The sequence below is a fragment of the Chrysemys picta genome, chromosome 7 (genome assembly GCF_011386835.1).
Source record: "Chrysemys picta bellii isolate R12L10 chromosome 7, ASM1138683v2, whole genome shotgun sequence".
NCBI lineage: Eukaryota > Metazoa > Chordata > Testudines > Emydidae > Chrysemys > Chrysemys picta.
In genome coordinates, this window is record NC_088797.1 from 47,601,111 (window position 1) to 47,619,747 (window position 18,637).

The 18,637-nt window shown below is 49.2% G+C and overlaps 1 protein-coding gene across 5 annotated transcripts in view; it reads left to right on the forward strand.

Annotated features, from left to right (window-relative positions):
• The window catches only part of RAD54L2 (RAD54 like 2), a 101,885-nt gene extending 84,699 nt beyond the window's left edge, over nucleotides 1-17,186 (forward strand). For 4 of the 5 annotated variants that reach the window (XM_008172086.4, XM_065551356.1, XM_005285280.4 and 1 more), the window contains 10 exons: nucleotides 1,238-1,356; nucleotides 1,664-1,782; nucleotides 2,796-2,895; nucleotides 3,104-3,309; nucleotides 4,030-4,205; nucleotides 6,127-6,323; nucleotides 7,198-7,394; nucleotides 8,463-8,552; nucleotides 9,921-10,013; nucleotides 10,321-17,186. In XM_008172086.4, coding sequence (XP_008170308.1) covers nucleotides 1,238-1,356; nucleotides 1,664-1,782; nucleotides 2,796-2,895; nucleotides 3,104-3,309; nucleotides 4,030-4,205; nucleotides 6,127-6,323; nucleotides 7,198-7,394; nucleotides 8,463-8,552; nucleotides 9,921-10,013; nucleotides 10,321-11,306 — 2,283 coding nt within the window. In that variant the 3' untranslated portion in view covers nucleotides 11,307-17,186. The remainder of the gene's footprint in view (nucleotides 1-1,237; nucleotides 1,357-1,663; nucleotides 1,783-2,795; nucleotides 2,896-3,103; nucleotides 3,310-4,029; nucleotides 4,206-6,126; nucleotides 6,324-7,197; nucleotides 7,395-8,462; nucleotides 8,553-9,920; nucleotides 10,014-10,320) is intronic. The other variant, XM_042861767.2, reaches the window with a different exon arrangement.
• Nucleotides 17,187-18,637: the final 1,451 nt, after the last annotated feature.

Here is an 18,637-nt window from a genome sequence, read left to right on the forward strand (position 1 = left end):
TACATAACAGGTTGTTACAAGGAGGAGGGAGAAAAATTATTATTTTTAACCTCTGAGGACAGGCCAAGAAGCAATGGGCTTAAATTGCAGCAAGGGAGATTTAGGTTGGACATCAGGAAAAACTTCCTAACTGTCAGGATGGTTAAGCACTGGAATAAATTGCCCAGAGAGGCTGTGGAATCTCCATCATTGGAGATTTTTAAGAGCAGGTTAGATAAACGCCTGTCAGGGATGGTCTAGATAATACTTAGTCCTGCCTTGAGTGCAGGGGACTGGACTAGATGACCTCTCGAGGTCCCTTCTAGTCCTATGAGTCTATGATCTCTCCTATGAAGCTCTGTCTTGCTCTCTGTCTTGATTAGTGTGTATAAAAGGCTACTAATGGGAATTATGAGACCACTGTACAGCTGGCACTGTGCTTTACACCTTGTTTTCATCAGACCTGGATGGTGCAGTGTCTGTGTTTTCTCACCAGCATAGCTGAGATCAGGACTTGGATGAGAGTGAGATGGCTGAAACTTAAGCAGAATAAGGCAATGGTGATGCTAGTGGGCATCTTGAGGATATGGCAGAAGTGATTCCTGTTCTTGTACTCAAGAGTTTTTGTCTACCTATTGCCCAAGAAATCTGCAGTTTGAAACTCCTGGATCCTCTGTGGCTTTGGGAGTCAGCAGTGGCCAAAACCACCCCTTTCATCTGGACCTACCTGGATGCTTGTGGCCTCTCTTCTGGATCCAGACTGTGCCACAGTAATTTATTCCTCTGTCACCTTGAGACAGAGTTGTTTTAACATGCTCCACAAGGGGCTACCTTTTTGAAGATCACTTGGAAGCTACAGCTGTCAGAATGCCTCAGCTAGATTCCACTGGCTGTCTTCACCTTTTATACTAGTTCTCCAGGAATTGCACTGGTTTCCTGTTCTCTTCCAGATGCAATTCAGGGCATTGACTTTGTAGACTGAAGTCCTATGAGGGCACTTGGAGACTGCTGTTTCCTGTGAATTGCCACAGCAGTTTTCACGCTCAAGCTAACAGTCCCCAGACTTAAATGACAGGGGTGATGGCCAGTTATTCTCAACATGGGGATGTGTGCGTCTGGAACTTGGGAGGGCTATGTGGAGATTTGGGTCTTTGTATAGGGTACATGAGCCTGGAGCCTCTTATGGAAAGTGCGTTTTATAGAACTAACCAGTGACTGAGTACCTCCCCATGTAACCGAGTCTCTTGTTTCTGGGTAGGCCAAGGACATCTTGTGTGATTACCAAACAGGAGTTTTGGAGAACTCGCCCAAGATGGTGTTACTGTTCCACCTGATTGAGGAAAGCGTGAAGCATGGAGACAAGATCTTGGTCTTCAGGTAAGAGGAAGTATCAATGGCTGCTCCTCTGAGCCCTGAGCAATGGTGTGTTTGGAGATTAGATAGTGGTAGAATGAGACTGATGGTGTTTCCCCCATAACAGCTGCCCACTGCTATGCAATGTTGTTTGGTCTTTCCCCATTGTTTGGTTTAATCTTTTTTGTTGTCCATTGATTTTTGTAGTCTCTTCATCCGTATAGCTGTCAGTGGTAAGGGGGTGTCCCGTGCTAGCAGGGGAAAGATGGAGTTCTGCTGTTCTAGTTACACTGTTAGGGGCTTTCCTGAGCAGAGACCTTGATTTTTGCAGCCAGAGTCTGTCCACATTGTCTGTCATTGAGGAGTTCTTGGCCAAGAGACCAATGCCCAATCCTTCAGGCTCAGATGTGCAAGGCGTTCATAACTGGGTCCGAAATCTCAACTATTACAGTGAGTACAGACTCCTCCTTCCTTCACCTGGGACCCTATGTGATCCTCTGCGGCTGGGCTAACCTCTTGATGTTGCAGCGATTTCCTCCGGTTTCTCTCCACACTTACCTGTGCTTTTCCGTGGGCGTGCAGATCTGTTTTTCTTTCTTAGCCGTTTTCAGATCGATTTGTTTGAGTTATCTTGGGTGCATGTTTTTAGTTTTGAGTTTTCCCTCCTGTTCTAGTCTTTGTCCCCTTCAGTAGCTGACTTTTGTCCCAGGGCAACAGGAGTGTTTAGGGTAGCTGGATGGACATGGTGTCCCTGAGAGCTCCTGGCAAGCATGCTAGGTGTGTATAAACTGCTCTAACTCCTCTTTTAACTCAAAGTCTGGGTGGCAGCATCTCTTCATCATGAGTGAGTTCTGCCCATGACCACAAGTATGCACTGTCCTTCTGCACTCTTCTTCTCTGATTCCTCTGCATATGCTCATGTTTGGTCCAGTGGGGTTTTGCCAGCGGCTTGCGTTGTTTTTGTGCTATCCCAGCTCAATGGGTCTATTATATACGGTACCTATTACCAATACTGGTATTTCAGGCTTTTCTGACTGGTACTGCAGACTTCTTACCTAAATGATGAGCCTCTGTGTAGGATCCCAGTGCAGTACAACTGCTCGTCTTTGGTTTAGCTGTATGCATTGTAGCTCATTGTGGAACTTGGGCTATGCAAGACTCCTGTTTTGCACTCATGCGATATTGCAGCTAGACACAGCCCGAGCTCCCTGGCTCACTACACTGTGTATGTTTGACTGGGGGGATGTGGGCATTGGGTTGAACAGGTGAGGGCTTGTTGTGATAAGCTGGTTCAATTGCCTGAAATGGCTGGAAGCTCTGCCCTAGTTGGATCTCTATGGAGTCTGCAGGGAAATGGCATTCTTCACAGTGCAGGCACTCTAAGAACCAGACGGGAACTGTTTTGTTTTGATGGATCCCACACTACAAAGGGTTTTTAAATACCCCTCTAATTTTCTTACCAGGACTGGATGGCAGCACTTCTGCCTCAGAAAGGGAACGATTGATTAACCAGTTCAATGACCCCAGCAACAGCTCTGTTTGGCTCTTCCTTTTGTCCACACGGTGAGTTGGCCACCTGCCTGGAACGGAGGGGTGAAAGAGTGGGTTTCATTGATGTGGTGGAGGCTATTCAGACCAGAGAATTTTTTGCACTTGCTCTGTTTGAAAGATTTGGCTTAAGACCATACAGGATGGTAACTCCTTAAAGTATAAAAGTATTGAAGATTGGGAAGAAAAATTATTTTGAAACTTAATTTTTGTTTCGTTTAAGAGCTGGGTGTTTGGGTGTCAACCTGATTGGAGCAAACAGAGTGGTGGTGTTTGATGCTTCTTGGAACCCGTGCCATGACGCACAAGCAGTGTGCCGGGTGTACCGCTACGGACAAAGGAAGCCATGCCACATTTACCGACTGGTTTCGGATTACACCCTGGAGAAGAAAATCTATGATCGCCAGGTCTCCAAGCAGGGGATGTCAGGTAGGCTTGAACACTTTTGCCAATACGTCATCTTGCTTACTTTCCTTATACTCTGTAGTCCATGAACGGAGTATGTATGATTTTGGTAATGCTTCCTTTTGTCTGACACACACCCACACCCATCTTGACACGTACACAAAAATCAAGTCCAGGGAAATAGTACAGCCTCTTTTGCTTTATGGAGGTGAGAATGGAGATCTCAGCTGTTATCCAGAACTTTAAAATAATTTAACAGAATCTGGTGGTTGTAGTCCCTGGAAACCTGAGTCCCTGGTTAGTCACTATAAACTTTTGAGCCTTTTTCAGTGGTTCTGGCTCGCCAGTTACTCATCTTCGCCTTTGCAGCTGCCTTTTTATCACAATGTCCACATAATATTTTCAGCCTTCTGATGTGCAAGGGCGAGGTGGGGAACTTCATCAACCATATTGTATGTACAGTATCTTCAGCTTCTAGGTTTGTGTATGCCATGATATTAATGGCCCTCATCACCTTACTGTAATATATGGAAAACAAAGCATTCCCTAGCCTGATTTGTGTCAATATTCAAACACCTGCATGGTCATGTCTCAAAATGCAGTGGAATGATTCCTGTCCATCCGCAGATATTCACAGCAGGGTGCTGTGGAAAGCACAGATTAAGAGCTGGGAAATTGAGTACAGCAGAGAGCAGTAAACTGTTTCCTCCTTACTCTGAACGATGCATTCCATCCATTCTCCAGATCGTGTTGTGGATGATCTGAATCCAGTGCTGAACTTCACCCGGAGGGAGGTGGAGAACCTGCTGCACTTCGTAGAAGAGGAGTCTGATCCTGCCCAGCTGGCATTGGACCCAAACAAGATGAAGGAGTCTGTCTTACAGCTAGCCTGTCACAAATACCCTCACCTTATCACCAAGGTAAGAACAAAGATACACAATGCTGCTTCCAGATATCATTGCCAATTAGGGATGACACTGAGCTCAATGAGTAACTGTCAGCCCCAGGAGAAAATGGAGCTGCCTGTGTTGTGATACCTTGGTTAAGATAAGAGTATTCCAAAACAATATTAGTTATAAGGGACTGTGCATTTCTCGAGACGAGTCCATGATCAGTGTCAGGTATCAGGAAAACTGTTGTTCCAACCAAGACCTGAGGTTCATGTGCAGATTTCCTTAGGCCTTTGGTAGATACTCCTGGGGGAATCACGCACCGAATTTATGTCCCCCGCAGATTTCTTTGCTTCCCTGCAGAAAAACGACTTTCTGATGAGGAAGCAAAGAGAAGTCACAAGAGCGGTCATGTGACCTTTCCCAGCAGTATGTTTTGGGTGCCCAGGGCAGCTGGCAGAGACGTAAATCACTGTGGGGCAGGGGGCAGGACGGGGGAAGACCCGGCTGGTGGCTCAGCTGTTAGTCCCGGCTGGGCTGGGGAGGACAGGACTTCCTCTTCCCCTGCACAGCATCCGGGGCTGGGTCAGACCCACCCCTAGATTTCTCCCCCAGCTGCAGGAATCTCTGCAAACTCCCTCCCTACCCCCACCACTTCCTGCCCCCATTGCTCCTCAGCTGCAGGGGGAGGGATCACTGTACAGGGAGCTGCTCCCCCATTTGCCCAACTGCCGTGTATCCAGACCCCCTCATACCCAGACCCTCCCGCTGAGCCTCAACACCCGCACTCAGAACCCCCCTGAGGAGCCCCCTGCCGATGGACCACCCCGATGAGCCACCTGCACCCAGATCCCCACCCCACCGAGCCCCAACCAGCTGCACCTGGATCGCCACCCCACTGTGTCCCACTCCCCCAGCATCTGCCTCCCCCATTGAGACCCCCACACGCTCTGCCAAGCTCTCTCTCTCTCCCACACCCAGACCTTCCCAGGCCCCACCCACTGAGCCCCAACCACCTTAACCTGGACCCCACTGCATCATTCCATTACCATTGCATCCAGATCCCCTGCACACCTGGATCCCCCACTGAACCTCCCACACCCAGTTGGCCCCACACAGAACCCTCTCAATCCACACCTGGATCCTCCCACACTAAGCCCCTCCACACTTGGATTCTGCCAGGCTGAGCCTGCCTGCCCACACCTAGGTGCACCTCGCACAGAGGGGCAGGGCACTGGGGTGTTTCTGGGGCAGGCCCAGTCTTTGCTCTATGTCAGGGTTGGGTGCAGCCTCACCGCTGAGTCTGTCCTCCGGGGGGAGCTGCAGAGTGATCTACCACTTCTGTGCAGCCAGTGGCCTGTGCTCTCCAGTGCCATGCTGGAGCCTCCACATTTCTTTGACAAATAAAATCTGCAGAATTTTGCAGAATTTTAAAATATTGTGCACAGAATTTTTAATTTTTTGGTGCAGAATGCCCTCAGGAGTAGGTAGAGCATCTAGGAAGAACACAGTTTGGGGTAGTTTGGTTAGGGCTGTTTGAGGAGAGAAGAAATGAAGGACTGTGTCTGCCTGTCTGTCTCTCTATACAGAGATTCATGGTTAAAAGGAAAGCCTGCTATGGGGCATTTAGTGCAGTAATGGAATTGCTCCATTTATATGCTATCGTATTGCACGTGTTGTGGGTATTGTGAATAAGCATGTTCCTGTGAGTTTTCTGTGGTGAGATCATTGTGGAGTTTGTGCATAGGTTCTTTACAAGAAGTAACCATATGTGCCTATTGCACTAGTTTCGAACTCTTCTTCAAGAGCCCACCCAGAATACTGCCAAGAGCCTGCCAATTGCCATTTTATCCTGCCTGGGATACAGGGAGGGACTGCTGTCATTTGTGTTCGTCTACTGCCCTCTTGTGGTATGTTGGTGTCTAAGTATGTTTATGTGCTGTGACCATAGGAGCCTTTCCAGCATGAGTCGCTGCTGATTGACCGGAAGGAGCACAAGTTGACCAAGGCAGAGAAGAAGGCAGCAAAGAAGAGCTATGAGGAAGAGAAGCGAGCATCCGTCCCCTACACCCGTCCATCCTATGCACAGTATTACCCAGCCAGTGACCAGAGCCTGACAAACATCCCTGCCTTCAGTCAAAGGAATTGGTGGGTGCTTATTTCTTTCCATGTTCTGCTGAGGTCTTCAATCGAGGGGACAGGCAGGGGCAGGAAAAACAGCTGGGGTAGATGAAAACTAACCTGTTATCCTGGGCATTCTCACTTGGCTCCTAGGAAACGGGAATACTGAGGCTGGGTGATGCCCCCTCTCCTTCCCCTGCCAGCTCTAAATACACATCCATGAAGAAGGGGAATGAAGCAAGGAAGGTGGGGAAAACAGCTGATTAGGGAGGAAGGCTCCCTTTGCAGCCTTGGGGGCACAGGCAGCCTTTCTCAGTGGGGTGGGAGGGGGGTGTCACTGATTGCAATGGCTGTGGCTGAGAGAATGGATTCTGCATCTCTCAGTATGGTACTATGCCCAGACAGATAGTGAAAGTGTCAAGACCTGCCCCCCCCCACAACCTTTCTGGCTAATATCCAGAGTCACTGTCCATCATCTGCCTTCACTCCACATGTCTCTGCCGTTGGTAAGAAAGCACCCCCAGTTTACAGATGGGGACACTGAGGTGAAGTGACTTGCCCAAGATCAGTGACAGTCAGGAATAGAGGCTGGGAGTCCTGACTGCCAGTTCTGTGCTTTAACTCAGAGATCAAACTCCCTGCCATATAGCGATTCACTCTCTCTCAGCGATCCTGGAGCAGTGAGATTCCTACTGCCTCTCTCCAAAACCAGGAGCAGAGCCAAAGAGTTTCAGGGCTTTGCATTTTGGGTTTTTCTGCCTCCACAAGCAATTTCCTCTCTGCAGAGCCTCACGATTGCCCATGTGAATGGCTGAGAATGGTGGAACCAAATACAATTGGGACTCTTCCTCCAAAAGAACATAACTCAGTTTGATACTTTCCTTTTCCCTCTTCCCACTAGGCGACCAGTCTTCAAGGGCGAGGACAAGCCAGTGGCAAGCGTCCGCCCTGTTCAGTCCACTCCCATTCCTATGATGCCTCGGCATGTCCCGTTGGGTGGCGTGGGATCGGCATCTGGTTCCAACCCTGCTGTCAGCTTCCCCATCAACTATCTGCAGCGAGCTGGTGTCCTTGTTCAGAAGATTGTCACCACAACAGGTCAGTCGTTTCTTTGGAACCAAGTCCCCCTGAGAACACAGCTGGTTGAGACAGAGTCCTGGGATCCAGAGATGGAAGACAAGCAGTCCATCCCTTGGGGATAGAACAGTGTCCCAGACAGCCATGGCGTCTCATCTGTGGCCTAAGAAGCCGGCTGAGCCCCTTGAGGGGGATTGTGTCAAGAAGAAAAGTGTCTGATTATGGATTGAAATGTGTCCCTTGAAGCATGTGCTGTGGTTTTTAAACTGAAGTGCTGGAATAAGATCCATTAGTGCAGACTGGAGGCAAGAGGAGTGCTGCTTCCCCTGCAGCAGTTTGGCTGGGAGCTGTCTGTTCTCTACTGCAGCTGCTCAACACCTCCCCTGCCGCATGGCAAGGGACGGAGGAGAGAGTAACTCTGGCTGTTCTAGTGCCTGACTCTGATTCTCTGTCCTGGCCCCAGCATAGGTTAGAGCAGTGCTATAACAGTGGCTAGGGACCTTACACCAGCTGAGGACAGCCAGAGTGCGGTGGGCTCCAGCCACTCCCTTTCCCTACCCCTCTCTAACCTTTGCCTACCAGGGAGAGAGGCATAGGAGCCAGCTATGCCAGCTCCGCCTGTTATGGATTCTCCCATACCTGGAGAATCCCCAGCAGCAGGTTTTGCACCACAGGTGTGAAAAGGGAGTAAAACAGGGCAGTGAATCTGCCCCAAAATACTGATTGGGGCTCCCTGATCTCTTTGCAGTTTGCAGGCCAAACATATTTCAAAAGCCAGGCGTGCTGCACTGTGGTACCCCTTCCAGTGCTCTGCCCAGTCCTATTTCTATGTTCTAAGATGGGGCTTGTGTACTGGGACAACATGCCTTTCATTTCTCCTGATCCCCACTCCTTTCTGGGCTCTCGGTCCCAAGGGATTCCACTTCTGCTTCCTATGCCTTCTGTGTTTCTCATAATAAAACCCTGACCTCATTTGTAGCAGAATTTATTGAGGAAGCTAGCTGGGTGGTGAGGGAATTTAGCCCTGGATTTCTCCCACTCTTTTTGAGCCCATAATGTAACTTCTCAAATGCTGGCTTTCTCCACCAGATATTGTGATTCCAGGCACAAACACATCCACCGATGTGCAGGCGAGAATCAGTGCTGGTGAGAGCATCCACATAATTCGGGGGACTAAAGGTAAATCCCTGTCTTGGGGAAGTAACTGCTAATCTCCTGGCCCTGATACACTAGAATCCCCCCAAATTCCTGTTTCCAGTGCTCTGCTGGCAAGATGCATTTACTAAACAGGCTTCTTCAAAGCTTGAAGAGTCAGAAAAACCAGAGGCCTTACTTGTGGGTTTAACCATGATGGGGAGATGAAGGGGACCAGGCCGCTGATATTGTAATTTCCTGCCAGTGCCCCAAAGCGGGAATGGTCTGCCATCCTTCCCTTCTGAAGAGGATGGAAGCAATTTCAAGCTCCAGGGTTGCCCATCTCATTATGTTGACACACAATCTTCTATCATGTTTTGGGGATGAATAGTTCTTGACCTACTAGACTGTTGCAACCAGTGGAGAAGTTGCAACTAACAGCGTCCCAGGTCAGGCTGTAAGGAGATGTGGCGGCGCATTCTCCCTTCCAGTGGAGTCCGTCTTGTCACCTTTCAAGAGTATTGCAAGCTCTAGCTCTTTCCACAAGCCTTCTCCCAACAACGGTGGAGCAGCTGGCCAGGCATCGTTTCTCAGAGATGGGGCAGGGCTTGGCCTGTTTGCAGTGCTGTAACACTGGAGAGGTGATCGGTTGGGGCCCTGGGGACAGGGACCCTATGTTTGTTATCTCAACAGAGCCTAGTTGGGTGCCATTGAAATACACTGACAGCACTGCATAAGGGAAAATGGAACCAGAGTCATTGCCACTGGCAGAGATGATGACCTGAAAATGCGTTTGACTCTCCTGGGGGAGAAAAGGGAGCATGGGAAGGGGATTCGGGTCCTGCAGTGATTCAGCGGAGAGCCATGTGTGTGTAACCCTTGGGCAGAGGGAAGCAGAGGGAGGGATTTTTCAGGGACAGACTGGAGACAGGCTCTAAAGGAGAGAACCAGTGTGCACCTGAGTGCAGGGGCACTCCAGCACTGAGAGTGTTCAAGAACACAGTCCCTGGCTGCCCTTGTCGCTAGCCAAGGTGCAACCCTAGGAGCTGCTGCATCCTGGTTTTACAATCTGCTCTGTTTTAGGTAAATGGCATGTGGGCTGCAGGCTCCTGGCATGTTGCCAGCACAGCCCCCAGTTGGGCACAGTTTGGGTGCCTCTGGCCTGTCTGAAATGGACCTGTAGGCCTCTGACACTGGCACAGCACTGTGACACCAGCATTGCCCCATGGCAATGCTCACCGACGTGGAGAGAGAGATCAAGTGTTCGGGGATTAGGGGCTGGTGTGTCTTCTCTGCTGCCCTTTTCTCTCCCTGCCTGCCCGTTCTGCAGCCTTTCCCTGGGGCAGGCAGCCAGCAGCTGGGCATGGAGCTGTTTGTGTGTCTGACCCGTTGCTTCCTCCCTGTCTGTTTCAGGGACATACATCCGCACCAGCGATGGGCGGATTTTTGCTATCCGGACCACTGGGAAGCCAAAGGGCGGTGAAGACCGTCGAACAGCTGCCTCAGGTAGGGGCTGAAGATTCTTACATGGGATACACGCCCTGAGTGCTCTCCTCCGTTGGGTTTCTGTGGGGGGTGTTTCACCGCACTGTCTTCCCCAGGGCTGTATCTAGGGGACTTTGCTTTACATCCCTGCCCAAGAGCTTCCTCTCTTTTCACTTCTTTAAATTCCACATTTTTTCTCCTCCCTGACTGATTCTATGGCAGCCCCCTCCCCGCCCCCCGCATCCCATGCCGAGTCTATTCAGTCCCCCCCTCCTCTCTTTTCCCAGCGCCCTGTGTCTCACCCACTCCATCTCCTTGTCACCTCCAGGCTCTCAGGGTCCGTCTCTGGAATCCACAAGCAATGGCAGACACAGTGCCTCGTCGCCCAAGCTCCCTAACACAGAGGAGCTCACTCGGCCCATTTCCCCTGACAGCCCGGAGATCATCAGCGAACTGCAGCAGTATGCCGAGGCAGCCGCTGCCCGGGAGTCTCGCCACAACTCCCCCAGCACTAACACTGTGCACGGACACCCTGCCCGGACAGACAATGCGGCCACCTTAGCAGCCCGGGGAGCTGAGCAGCGATTGGGCCTCCATTGCTTGGCTCCGTCGGTTTCTTCAGCCCTGCCAGCCACCAGCCAACATGTCGATGGTCACTCAGTGCTGGACTTACGGGGCAACAAGCGCAAGTCGACCTCGCCCTCTGTCCCGGAGGAACCAGCCCGTCGGCAGCAGAAAAAGCGCCACCTGCCAACGTCTGTTCAGTCGTACGAACACGGGTACCCAGTCTCTGGTGGGTTCACCATGCCCCCTGTTTCTTTAAACCACAACCTAACCCATCCATTTGCCCCCCAAGCAGGAAACTCCGTGTACATGGGCTCATCCTACTACCAGCTGCCCAATTTACTACCAGACCCTCAGCTGGTGTTCCCTGTGACTACTGACCCTCTGCTGACAGCCGGCACCGCCAGCTCCTCTGCTGCTACCTCAGCCACCGCCAGCATCCCCTCGTTCATGCTAAACCCCTCTGTGACGGGGATGCTGCCCAGCTACTCACTTCCCTTCACGCAGTCACTCCTGCCTGAGCCCAGGATGTTTGCTCCTTTCCCATCCCCAGTTTTGCCTAGCAGCCTTCCCAGGAGCATGGCGTCTGCCTACCCTGGCTACATGTCCCCTCATTCGGGCTACCCGGCCGGGGGCCTCCTGCGGTCCCAGGTGCCTCAGTTTGAATCCCAGGAGGCCTCAGAGGTGGGATGCAGCTCCAATGATGATGAGGACAAAGACGACGATGTAATAGAGATCACAGGGAAATAATGGGTCCAGTTCCTGTTAGATCTCAGCTTAGCCAGGAGGGAAAAGTTTCAGGACCTCTCTGGAGTCAGGATTTCACCTCTGAGCTATGGCAGCAGGGCTGGAGGAGGAGACGTTTTTAGATGTCAAGGATCTGCATTGTATTGGGGAGGGAGGGTGGGGAGAACAAAACCTGAACGGACTTGCAAGAGTGGGGGGCAGCAATGCAAACCATAGGAGTGCCTCCCTTGCTTCCTCTCCTGCATTGTCCGTGTGTCTGTCTGTGTTATCCGAAAGGGAGCCTTGATGTTGCGATTCAGTGCCCCTTCTCAGGCCTGGAGACACTGAGTTGATCTCTGTGTTTTTGAAGAGCTCCCTCTCGCGCGAACTGCCTTATCTGTGAACTTTTCTCGCTCAAGGAGGCACGAGCTGGGGGTGTGCCCCAGGAGAGGGTCTCGATGAAGAGCATTTTTAATTGGGGTTGGGGAGGAGCAGGCTATATGTCGTTTGTGTAGGAGGGGAGGGTAAAGGGTGTGGGGGGGGGGTCAATGTGAAAACCGATTTGTCTTTTCATCCTCTTAAAAATTCAAAACACAATAATCTGACAGCTCTTGCCAGGCCCCTGCTGGAGGATGAGGTGTGGAGTGGGGAGAATGCTGAACTGTGACATGACTCTCCAGTCTGCTCCCCCAGGGGGCCTTCTCTATGAAGCCCTCTGAAGGCAGTGACCCTAGTAGTTCTGGTGTTGGCTTCTCGAGCCTGGGTTGGGTTAGGAATCCTTTAAATCTTGTAGTGGTTCGAGGGGAATTCTGGGGACTTTCCCAGTTCCTCCGTCTCTTTCAGTGATGGCTGCCTCACCAGGCTATTGAGGGGTATGCCCTCAGGCTCCAGGAGGAGGCCTCGGGGGGGAGCAGGTGGACCAGTTTGATTCCTATCAACCCCAGCCAGCAGGACAGGTTGAAAAGGGATACCATTGCGGACTCAGCACCCGTCTCCATTGACTCTGTGACTGGAGCGACTGCCCCCTCCGCAGAATCTCTACATTAATTTATTTCATGAAGGCAAATATTTATTTGTTTGGGGAGTTTCTTTCTATGTTTTATTAATTGTGTTGTTTAAAAGAAAAACAAACCTGCTGGTCTCCATAATGCAGTAGTTGATTGTTGGATTGTCCATATGGGGGAGATGAGCCCTAATGACCATTTGACCAAAGCATAATCTGAAAGCAGGACCAACTGTGAACGTTCCCCAGTAGCCAGCTCCCTTGTTTGGTTCTGTTACAATGATGTGGCATTGCCTGTGCCATATACACCTCTTTGGGGGAGCATGTGACAGTAGCACGGGGTAGTTGTTACAGTGTCTGTCCATGCAGTACAAGGGAAAATGAGACACCTCTGGTCTTGGGGTTGGGATCACTCTGGCAGCTGAGAAATTAAAGTGATTCCTTATCTCTCTGAGAGATTGGTTATCTCGGCTCATGATAGGTGGGCTTGGGGATCTCGTGGCAGCAGGCTTGAGCTCCTGTTGGTTTAACAGACCCCCTGGCTGACATGTGGAGCGCTGTTGCTGGGCTTCAGCCCTTCCCAACTGGAGGTGTCACATGAGAGTAAAAGGCGAGAGAATGCCTCTAACACAGAGAGTAAATTGCACTGACAGTTCACCTCTCGGCGTCTGCATTCAAATCATGCTCTTGGCATTGAAATGCCACATTTACATGAGTTTGGGCACCTGAGCTAGATGGCCTGCCATCCTGTCCGCTGTGTGCGTGCACATGCACTGATAACTGCTGAGTAATCTTGGAAACTCAATGCCTGCTCAAAGGCCCAGATCCTTGAAGGGATGTAGGCTCCTAAATCCCATTGACTTCAATGGAAGTTTAGAATCTTAAATACCTTTGAGGATCTGGACCTAAATGTCACCACCTCAGGGAAAGAGAGAGACTATGAATGTCTTTGGAAAGTGGTCCATGCTGATGCTTCAGCATGGTTATTGAGATCTACTCAGACCAGCTCAGGAGGGAGGGACAAGGCATTCTGGCATATTGTGTAAGGTAGCTGTGAAGAAAGGGGAACTGCTTTATCAAGGGAAGGTGGTGCAGTGCGTGTATTTGTGTGTACCATGACAAAAGTAGGACGTTATGGGGCTTTCTCTCTGTCATTCTCTGTTTTAATGGAACTTGTCTGTCAGACTTAACCACATCATTCATAGAAGCCTTAGATCTACAGTTTAGCTATGCAAATTATTTTAAAAAACAAACATTGAAATAGTGCTTTCTTCTTTAACATATCCTAGGAGTTGAAAACCGAGGGGTTCTGAGCAAACTTCTGAACAACTTGTCTTTGGATGCACCATGGAAATAAACAAACAAACTCCCCCTTCCACTCCACCCCTCAATAACAAAGTAAACTAACTGATGGTGTCCATGCAAATTTCTCCAAAGACTTGACAGTGCTGCATCTCTGAGTCATGCCCTTTGCAATTTGTGTGTTCATCTTGTGCAAAATACTGTGACGCTGATTGTATTACAGCTGTCTGTTGTATCTCTGTAAGGCTCTCAGAAACTCCAGTGGATTTGGGAAGTGGACCTAGGCAAGGGGGTTTCTTGTCATGAGTAGCGAGGATTCAGACCTGCAGGAAATCTAAACAATACTTGTGGAAGGCAACAGTTGATTTAGGGTTAGAGCAGACCTTTTAATCAGAGTCCTATGGCATTGTTTGTGCCAGGGTAGCACGTTTAATCTGAATGATCCTGCTAGTTCTTTGTAACGAGGGCATGTTGTGTGTCTTTTCTCTGCTCAGATGAGGCATGAAGATTTAACTCTAAACAGTAGGTTAACGTATGGTTCTGGATGCTGTACCTGTAATTGCAGTAGCTTTCACGGGGACTTTGCTCATTGCCTCACAAGGAAAGCACCAGAGGCCTCTGGAGGGCACTTTGGAAGGCACTGAATTGGGCAGGCCTCTGGCACACCCTCACTTTGGTGGGTGGAATATGGGAATTTTTCTGTTCACAGGAATAGGTGCACCTGGGATTAATTTAACCAAGCCCTGTAGCCATAGGAACTGGTGACTGATGGATCCTTTGATAGCCATAGGAAATGGACCCCTGTAATTTACTTCCCCAGCCACTGGATGACAGTGTTGTTTCACATGGAATATTTACTTCCTGCAAGCAAGTAGGTTTAAAAATGTGCTTGTTTTGAACACTGGTTTTTGTATTCAGTCAAGAAAGCTAGGAAAACTAATGCTCTTTGCATTGTGCAGATTCCCGTATTAAATTGACTCTTGTAAACAGGGACCTTTCTCTGTCCCTGGCAAACTTCTGTCTCCTCCTATCTGTTCGTAGTACATTCAGTGCTTAGAGTGCACATCCTCCATAAACTACTGGAGACTAATTAGCCCCACAAGTGCCTGGGTCGAACCCCCATCCTGTACCCCAGCCAGCACTTGGTGGGTGGGTCCCTCTCTCCCTCCCGCTCCATCCTGACAAATGCTCAATCCAGACTACCTCCTCCCCCACAAACCCTCCCAGTTTCCATGCGTCATCTCCCAAAAGCTAGCTAGTGGTTTAAAGATGAAACCCCATTGATTTGGGGCATCACAACCTTTGGGAGAGATGATCTCGTCACCTGGAGTGAAGGAAGGGTTGTGAAGGTGATTTCCTCTGCCTTAGTTTTCTGTTAGTGCTGATAAAGCCCCCATCTCCCAGATGCTGACCACTGAGATCCACTGGGTGTGCAACATCTTCCAGGAAGATGCAGCTTCTCGTGCCAGAGGGCTGGCAGTGATTCTGAGTACATGAAGTGCAGGGAATGCAGACTGAGACCATGGGTCAGAACTGTTTAATGACGGAGACCAGGAATCAGAATTGTTTAATGACTTTTGCATAGAAGGTCAGAAAGTCCTTTATCTGATGCTGTATAATCTTCAAGAATATCTTGGACATTCAGAGGTGGTATTGACAATGGAGACCTCTCTGAATCCTGTTCCACAACACTTCCTTACCTAGGGTATGTCTACATTACAGCCACTACAGTGGCACAGTTGTGGCGCTGCAGCTGCGCTGCTGTAACGCCCTAGTATAGGCTCTTCATGGATGGAAGAGTTTTTCCATCGCCGTAGGTATTGCACTTCTCCGAGAGGGGGAAACTAGATGGATGAAAGAATCCTTCCATGGACCTACCTGTGTCTTGACTGGGGGTTAGGTCGACCTAACTACGGTGTGAAATTTTTCACAGTCCTGAGCGACATAGCTAGGTGGACCTAAGTTTTAGGTATAGACTAGGCCCTAGTCTCCTCGCTCCTCCTCCACAACCCTCAGTCTTCTCTCTTTCCCTGATCTCTCCTTTCCAGACTCCTCTTTTCTCTAGCTGACACATAGGTCCTCTCTTTGCTTTCCTGACCCCTGTGATGGGGCTGTCTCTGCTAATTTTCTGACTCCAAATGGACTGACCAAAGTAGCTTATAGTTCATATTTGTGCTGCAGATAACACTGAGAGTAGGAACAGGGGCTCTCTGATAAGCACTTGGACACTAAGGAAGATTCCTGGGCAGAGCACAGAAGCCCTGGGGACTTGTGGAATACTTGGGTTGCACTTTGGCTGCCCCTTTCAGTCACTATCTAGCTATAATGAGTAGATTTTACTTACTTAGGCCGAACTGTTTAGATGGCAGTTTCTGGAGCAGCAGGGATATCAGGGCAAATTCCACACTGTACTGCTACAAGACACTAAGACAGAATTAGGGGAAGAGGTGACCTCATAACTGTGATGTTTCTGTGAGTTTTCTAGGATGTACCTAATCTCAGTCCAGTCTTGGGCAATGTATGTTCACGCAGTTCTGCAGGATGGAGCATCTCACATTCAGTTCCAAAAACTGCCAAACGAGCTTCTCTCAAGCTTTGCTGGGAATGAAAGAATTCACTTTGCGTTTTGCTCTCCGGGAACAATCATGCGATTGAATTTCACTAGTACAAATACTGATGTGCAAGGTGAAAGGGCGCTCTCCCATTTGAATACTTCTGGCAAGCAAATTCAGGTTGGTTTTTCATGGACATTTGCACCAGTAAGCAGATAAATGTTGGCTAATAACTTCAAATAATTGCTAAATTAGAGAAAATCATGGTCTGTGGACATTCTGCGAACAGAAAGGGGCAAAATACAGCAACTCCATTCACAATGAATGTGCTTCTTTGCTCTCTCAAGTGAGATCAGGTAGTCCAAATTTGAGCGGGAAGGAGGGTGGGGGGAATTTAGACCAACTAGGATACACTGGGAATGGCTCCTTGCAAGCTGAATAGGAAAAGAAACCCATTTGCAAAGGGAGAGGATGTTGTAAGTGGGGGGTGATCAACTGTGTAGGGTGGAGGGAATAGAGAAAAGAAATCCCCATATGCTCCACCCTATTCCCCCTGTACTGAAACAATACCACTAACAGCTGCCCAAAGCTGCACTGTGTCTTGGGTCCTGTATTGTTAGCCATCCAGCTTGCATTCAGAAACTCTCTGGTAGATTTGCTTGTATAGGGGAGCGTGAGCGAATCCATTGATAATGTTTGTTTTTTATTTTGTTTTTTCTGTTTTTAATACCGCCTTAGTTTGTGGCCTGTCTTTTGTGATCAGAAAGAGGAGTTACTGTAGCAGGGTGGGTCGGTTGGCCGGCTGCACACATGATCATGTGCTTCCCTCTTCTCTCTGTCTAACGAGGCGTGCTCACTGATCTCCCAGAACAGAGACTTTGAACAATTTGTTGTTTATATGATGTATTTATTTTTACTTGTGTTTCATGTCATTTTTTAAAAAATCAATAAATTGTAAGTTGGTATAACTGCCGCTTGGCGCGCTCTCTCTCTCTCTCTCTCTCTCTCTCTTTTTGATAAAATAAACTTCAAAATTAAAAAACCCCACAGAGACTATTGTCTGAAATGACTTTGGTTTGGATTTGTGTGTTCACAAATTGTTGACGGAGCCAGGGAGCTGGGAAGAGGTTCAGTGAGTTCGATTGCACTGGAGTTAGAGAAACAAAGCCTGGTGCATTTAGGATGTCAGGCCTCTGATTCAGCAACGCACATAGGCATGTGCTTAACTCCCATTGAATTCAACGGGACTTAATTTTAAGCGTGTGCTTTGCTGAATTGGGGCTGTGGTAAATTTCACTTTGATCGGTGATACGTGAAAATTGATTGTGCATACTTTATTTGAGAACTATCCCAACAGAATCATGCCTCTTTTCAGCAAATGTTTAATATCCTCGGGCTGCAGTGAGGACTTTTGGTATTAAGACTCCATTATTTTGTACAAGTAAGAGGGCAGAATATTTACTGCAAGGGATTTATTCCCTTTGTTGCTGTGAATCAGTTGTGCTCTTATGTTCTTGCTCCCAGCATGAGAGGGAAGCTGCAAGAAGGGGACTCCCAGCATAGACCTGTTCTGCCACCTCTGTCCCAACTACCTTGATTTTCCTCTTTTCAGGTTTCAAGAATGGGCTGGGCCTAAATTAGTTGTTCTGGCACGGGCCCTCAGAGCCCTTTCCCCATAAGGCAGACATGTCACAAGGTCCTCCACCTTCGTATCACCAAGTTCCCGTCCTTCCCCCGCCCAGTTAGCAAACTCTGGGCCTTTTCCATTAAGGAACATTTCTCCACTTTTCCTTGAGGGTTGAGACTCAAATCTCATTCTGACAGTCAACTCAGCTCTGCCTTTCACACCAACCAGTGTAATTCCCTACGTGCCTTCCGTCCCAAGCCTCAGCTATGCCAACTCCATGTGGTGGATGTTCACAAGGTCCTAAAATTCTGCCTTAGAAGAAAGGAGTGGAAGGGGGTAACTGTTGTCTGTCCTGTCCTTGAGGGGCTCCGAAAGGTCTTAAGGTACAGATTAGTTCAGATAGGCTCCAAGCCTGGCCAACAAAGCTGCGTATATTAATGTCCCAGCCCATGATACCAGAAAACTGTCGTCCTCCTGGGATGGGGCCAGTTACAGCCTGTTCCCACTTTTATACCATGCTGAAGGTTTAATACCCTTTTGCCAGCAAGAGACAGCCTTGAGCCTGCCTGCAGGGTATAATGGCCTTTCTTGTCATGGCCTCACAACATCTGTCGCTGCCTCCATCACAGTAAATGGCCTGTCGGACACAAGGGGATGAATGTCCCCACATGTATGTCATTTGGTTTTCTCCAGGGTTGGAGGATCCCTGCGCAGGAACCCTCCCTGATTAATGCTTTGCTTCTCTGGTGCCCAAGACTGACTTCTGAGTTCCCAGCACTGGTACCATTCTGCAGGGAGACTCATTCCAGCTGCCTCGGTCTCACAAGAACAGTGCAGCACTGCAGAGGGTTTCTCCGACAAGACCAGATGG